Source organism: Lipotes vexillifer, unplaced genomic scaffold (assembly GCF_000442215.2).
Source record: "Lipotes vexillifer unplaced genomic scaffold, Lipotes_vexillifer_v1.1 scaffold204, whole genome shotgun sequence".
Lineage (NCBI taxonomy): Eukaryota > Metazoa > Chordata > Mammalia > Artiodactyla > Lipotidae > Lipotes > Lipotes vexillifer.
The window spans coordinates 974,961-981,429 of NW_006777418.1; the positions used below are offsets into that span (position 1 = coordinate 974,961).

The window sequence follows — 6,469 nt, forward strand, 5'->3', positions numbered from 1 at the left end:
TTTTTTTTTTTTTTTTTTTTTTTGCTTGCTTTTTTCTTTTTAATAATAATATGGAGTAATCTATAAGTCTACAGGAACAAAGAAATCTAGGATGGCAGCTCAGCCTTGGAATGTACAGGTTTTGCAGCAAAGTTGTTGAAGAACCTTCCGTTGGCACAGATTGTTCTTTTTCACTAGCATACAGAAGCCTCCTTCCGCCCAGGACTCTTCCGTTGCTTTTCCAGGAAGTCAGCAAGACAGAGGGGAAGTTGAGGACGAGAGCAGCATGATGGACACACACGGAAGAAGGTTGTGATTGGCCAGAGAGGCAGATTGGGGGGATTGGAAGAGATCATTCGGGAGCAGTCAACAGGAAGAAATTTGGTCCACCCAAAGTGATTTCAGTCAACAGCATTGTTTTCAAGGAGAGATATTGCAGTCCAACGGTAAATGTGATTGGTATCCATTTATGAAAGGAAAAAAAAGATTAGACAAAGAATAAATTAGAAATCAATAATAATATAGGCAAGGAATTTTTCTTTTTGGAGTTACCTAGAGCAGAGCGTATACAGTCATTTATACTATATTTCACTGAATCCAAGACACTGGATTTCAGATGCACCACTACTTTAAGTACTACCAAGAAAAAAATTGATATTAAATGGTGACACAATAGCCTCTTATCAGAATATTAGTTTTATGCTTATTGAAAGTATTAGTTAAATTTATATAACGTGCTGTTTTGTTTCTGGGCTTATGTAATAATTCTTCCTTTGAATATTGAGAAATAGTTTAACTTGTTCAAGCTATTATGAAGTGCAATTAAATGCAACACAAGTAGGAGTGATCAAGTGCCTAACTCAGTTGACTAGACATATCTGTGACTAAGTCACAGGCGATGACAACTGTGTCACATCAACCTGTGGATCAAAAGCAGTTGTAAGCTGCCATGAATTATAAGATGCATCTGATTCCAGAGCTGTTAAAATATATTTAAAAAGTATGTCTTAGAATCACTGAAATATGACAGTTGAAAGAAAATAAATAGCACATCCCTGTATGCGACTGCCACGTGATTTGAAAAGCCTGGTGAGCCGTCAATGATCTCATTCTTTAACCGACCTGAAAATGGACTCATCGCAAATCATGGTTCTTCATTTTCCACTTTTACCTGCAATCCTGACACTCCACTTTTACCAAAGTGCCATTGGCATAAATTATCCCATGCTTACTGTGGTTTAGGGAAAGCCGTTAAAGCATCACAAACCTTGAAATGCCCGGTACCAAGTGCTATGGGTGAAAATTTCAAAGGAGCACTGGCTGGTAACTAAAAGGTGATACTTACGTAGTACCTGGGGTGCCATCCCTCAATCTTCTCACCTCCATGTTGTGTGGTGAGAATTAGCCCTGGCCACGAAAAGTTTGAACACAGAGCCTGAGCAGGTCTGCCCGTCCCGGCCAGATCAATCATACATTAGAAAAGCTATGAAGATGCAAAGTCACCTGTGATGCTCTGTGGATATGAGACCATAGATGATATTCCTATGCATGCCATCGCATGCTCAGATCTTTTTGATGTTTGAGATTCCTAACGGGATGTTGTAGAATAACCATATGAGGTCGACAGCATTATCCTTCTCATTTTTACAGATGAGGGAAGTGAGGCCCAGAAAAGCTCATAACCTGCCCAAGGTCTGGAGGCTAGGTATGAATGACAGCATTCTGACTCCTGAATCCCCATTCTCCCAACCACAGCACGCTTCTGCCTCTTGTGAAATTTTCAGAAGAGGAACCATTCAAAAGAAGACAAAGATTAAACCCAGGGAAACTATGCAAATGCATAGTTTTTTATTTTCCTATTTTCCTGACAGTCCAAAGACGTTTAGAACAACGATGGTTCAAAACCATTTCTTGCTACATCGTTGAGATGCACGTCTGCGTAAAATTTAGGCACAAATTTTAGGGCCCTCTCTGCATGAACTATATAGAGAGTCAAAGTTCACAAAAGGCTGGAGTTGGAATAATTTAAATTCATTCATTTTATAGATGGGGAAACTGAGGCTAGAAAAGTGAGAGAACTTGGTATTTCCCAAATTGTCAGGGGGAATGGCGGCACATTAAAAATACCTGAGAAGATTCTAAAGCTATCAGTGCTCAAACTGTACCCCAAGACCAATTTAAATGAATCTTTGGGGAAGGTCTGGGGTCCTGGCATTTTGATTGAGAACCAGTGGTGCAATGAAAAGAAAAATAGACCAACATTAACCTTAGAACCAATCTGTAGTTGGTTCTGTCATTAGATAGATGCCTATCTATCACAGCTTAATGAAAGATTCAGATACCATTTGATTGTTATTTACATATCAAAATTATAAACAATGCAAATAAGAGGAGAGTGGCAATAAACTGTGGCATCTGCACATGATAGAATATTAAGCTGTTATTAAAAATGAAGTTTCTGAAGACTTTGTTAAAAACATAGGATAATGTTTATCTAATGCTTAGTGCAGAAAGCAAGATACAAAACTCCATGTATATGGTATTTAAAAAATCTGATGAAAAGTACATATGCCAAAAGACTGGAGAAAATACAGTAGGTAGCCTTTTCTAGTTAGTGTTTGATGTATGATTCCAACTATATGACATTCTGGACAAGGCAAATCTATTAAGACAGTAAAACAATTAGTGGTTTCCAGGGGTTGGGCAGGGGGAGGGAAGGAGGGAGGAACAGGCAGAGCACAGAGGATTTTCGGGGCAGTGAAGGTGTTCTGTATGATAGTACAGTGGTGGATACTTGTCTTTATACATTTGTCCAAACTCATAGAACACCAAGAGTGGACCCTAATGCAAACTACAGACTTCGGTGATAATGATGTGTCAAGGTAGGTATCAACTATAACAAACGTATCATTCTGGTGAGGGACACTGATAATGGGAGTGTTTGTGTGTGTGTTTGTATATGTGTGTAGGGTAGTCAGGGGCTATATGAGAACTCTCTGCACCTTCTGCTCAATTTTGCTGTGAACCCAAAACTCTAAAGTTGTAAAGAACCAAGTTTACTACGTAAAAAAAAATTGACTAGTGCCATCTTGGTTAGTGGATGCTTTAGTTCTTCTTGCAATGAAAACAACCAAAAAACCAAACCCACTGAGGGTAGACGTTCGAGATGAATGAACGCCACCAAGATATTGGGCGTGTCCTATCTGGGGCACGCTTGATAGTTTCATTTTCAAGTGGAAATATATTAGACCTTAACGTAGAACGATCACACTTTGCTCAGAAGATCAGAACGAGCAGTTGTACTCACCGTCCTTGCAGATGGCTCCCATTTGACACATTCCTAAGTCTAAGAGATACCCACTGGGGCAGCTCGTACAGTTCTTGAACCCCGGACCGTTGCATGTCAAACAGCTGGTGTCACATCTAAGGGGAGAATGTACAATTTATCATCCTTTTGCACATCGGGCACAGAAGAAGATGTGTTTGCTACCAGCCTCTTAATGTCTTAATCTTCTCCCTTTGAAGATGCCACAAAAATCTTTTCTTACAATAACTGCTGGGTTTGACAACATTAAAGAAAGCCTAGCAGGTAGACTATGATTTTAAAGGGGAGAGAGCACGCACTTGAAACAGAAATATTGCTTTAGAGGTTTTAAAGTTCTTCTGAGGGGGAAAAAAAAATCAGTTGGGTTAAAGGTTCAGCACAGTGTCCACAGGTAAATGTTTGAACCTTATTTTTCATTAATAGTTCTGTTTCTTATTATTTATGAAGGCAGTCAAATAAGGAACCCAGTAGCCAAACACTAGGGCTTAAGGGGTGGATCCACTTACTTTTTGCAGGATTTGTATCCATTTTCTGAAGAGTGGTCGAAGTAATGGCTGATACTACAGCTCTGCACGCACCTCCCATCCTCCATGAAGTAGGCCTCTGTGCAGTTAATACACCCACCAGCACCTGCTCCTTAAAAGCAAGACAGATGCCGAAGACAGAAACAAAACCTCAGAAGAGGCTGCATGATGGGCTGCTGCTTGCGTAGTTGGTTAAAATGGCATTAATAGGTTGTAATTTTAATAATTATGATATTTGTGCTTTTCCTTATGTTCTTTGGAAAAAATAATGCTCCAGTTTTACATTGAACCCATTTGCCAAAAGCATCAAATCTCTTTGGAAAGCGAAGGAGGTATCACTGGGAAATTGAAGTTTTCAATGAGCGTGGGCTACTGATGACTGACCTCTGAGAATACATGCATGATTATCAGAAGAGACCCATGCGTCTCCAGCATTTATTTTAAAAATATCAAATGGATTTGCATGAGTGATGGATAAAGACAGGTAAACAAAAGCCAAACCAGAGCCAGAAGAATAAACAAGAGGACCGGGAGAGAAGGTACCAGCACAGGTGGCGCAGAAGCGGTGGCAGGGCTGGCAGTCTTGGCCGTTGAAGTACCGTCCGTCCTCACAGGCAACGGCACACCGGGATCCCTGCAGGCTGAAGACACAGACACAGACTGCTGTGATCAGGCAAAGAAGTCATGACTCCCCAGCGCCATATGTAACAAATATAGTTCCTCCCAGAGACCAGTGGCTTTGGCAGAGCTTCAAAGCATGGGAAATAGCCCCTGTAGTCTTTTTTTTTTTTTATCTCCTCCCAATGCCTATAATGCTTCTCTGTGCCTAAAACTATGTCTGTAGCATACACACGTGCTGCAAGCTTTGGGGACATTTCTCTTAATTATTAGACTGGCTGACACATTTCTTCTTAACATTTTACAACATGGAGGGTTTTTTTTTGTTTAGTTTTGTTTTTTTTTTTGCGGTATGTGGGCCTCTCACTGTTGTGGCCTCTCCCATTGCGGAGCACAGGCTCCAGACGTGCAGGCTCAGCGACCATGGCTCACGGGCCCAGCCGCTCCGCGGCATGTGGGATCTTCCCGGACCGGGGCACGAACCCATGTCCCCTGCATGGGCAGGTGGACTCTCAACCACTGCGCCACCAGGGAAGCCCAACATGGAGGTTTTTAAAAGTATTTTATTGACCCAAATAATCACCTTAGCTAACAATATGCCTACCAATTCCCTGATATCCAGACCTCCTAGACCTACTATGCCAGCGGTCCCCAACCTTTTTGGCACCAGGGACCAGTTTCGAGGAAGGCAATTTTTCCATGAGATGGGGAGCGGGGGGCAGTAATGCGAGCACTGGGGAGCGGCAGATGAAGCTTCGCTCGTTTGCCTGCCGCTCACCTCCTGCTGTGCAGCCCAGTTCCTAACAGGCCACAGCCGGGGGGTTGGGGACCCCTGTACTACACAATAAACTTAAAAGTAGTTTTGTAACTATACATGTAGTAGGAACACATGGTAAAATGAATTACAACTGAATAAAAGCGCACAACTATCCTTGCCCAACCCCCAGCTCAAACTCCCAGGAGCAGCCTTTTTGTGATTTTAAGTGTTTCTGATTTTAGTTCTTCTATTGGTTCCTATCAAAACAACAGAATTCTAATATACTTTTGCCTTTATTGCTTGATTTATTCATTTTAAACTCTAATGAAAAATTTGGCAAAATTATCTACTTATACTGCTGCTTCTCCAAACATCTCGATTTTCCTTAGTTGTACTATTATTTAGTCTTTTGAGGTGTCATCTGTGTCATATTTTCTCTAAATAGCACTCTTAGGCGTTACGTAATGAGTTGCTAGAATGTCAAATGAGGAATGTGTATTTTTTTCTTCTAATTTTTATCAGCTATGAGCTTTTTCATAGTCTACAGACTGATTCTTAAAATTAAAAACAAATGCATAGAATTTACAACATTTAATATACAAATTTTACTCACGGAATAACTCAATAGTGAGACTGTTACCATAATCCTATGTCGCCCAATAGACAATACTAGAAAATGGGTATCTAAGCAACAGGGTCAAATGCTTTCTATTTTCTTATAAAAAATATATTTCTCTATATTGTTCCAATTCACATCTTACTTGACTGTGTTTTGAATATGGATCATAGTACTAAAAAGTAACATTTATTTTTCCCTATGCTCTTTAAAGAAATTTGGAAAGGACAAAACCCAAAGTAGTTGAAAAAGAATCCCAAACAGTCCTGTTCACATTTTAATCCATTTCCTTCTAGTATTTTATGCATAGATATTTTTGTTTGTTTTTAGCCAGTATTTAAAATTTTACAGGTCTCTTGAGGCAAAATGGCCAACCCTAGAAGCCCCTAAGGAAAACGCAGGGAGCCTCAAGGAGACAGAAAGTATATTTCATTCATTCATCTTCTACTGGCCAGAGAGCTGTCATTTAAAAAGCCAGTAAAAGAAAACCCCTTTCCTTTTTGTAGAGCTGTAAAAAGGGGACAGTGCATCAAATGAATCCTTTTGTGGGAGGAAACAGGACTACCAAAAAACTTATCAAACTTTTTAAAAAGCTGCCTCGTTTTTCTAATAAAGGACATTACTTCTGAGGTTGGCACTTATTCAGCAGG

The 6,469-nt window shown here is 40.2% G+C and overlaps 1 protein-coding gene across 1 annotated transcript in view; it reads right to left on the minus strand.

The window, feature by feature from the left end:
* Positions 1-23: 23 nt before the first annotated feature.
* PCSK5 (proprotein convertase subtilisin/kexin type 5) overlaps positions 24-6,469 on the minus strand; it is a 324,200-nt gene continuing 317,754 nt past the window's right edge. The window contains exons 18-21 of the mRNA XM_007450986.1: positions 4,372-4,469; positions 3,811-3,940; positions 3,287-3,402; positions 24-215 (exon numbers count right to left, since the gene is read on the minus strand). Of these exons, the coding sequence (XP_007451048.1) occupies positions 100-215; positions 3,287-3,402; positions 3,811-3,940; positions 4,372-4,469 (460 nt within the window). The 3' untranslated portion in view covers positions 24-99. The remainder of the gene's footprint in view (positions 216-3,286; positions 3,403-3,810; positions 3,941-4,371; positions 4,470-6,469) is intronic.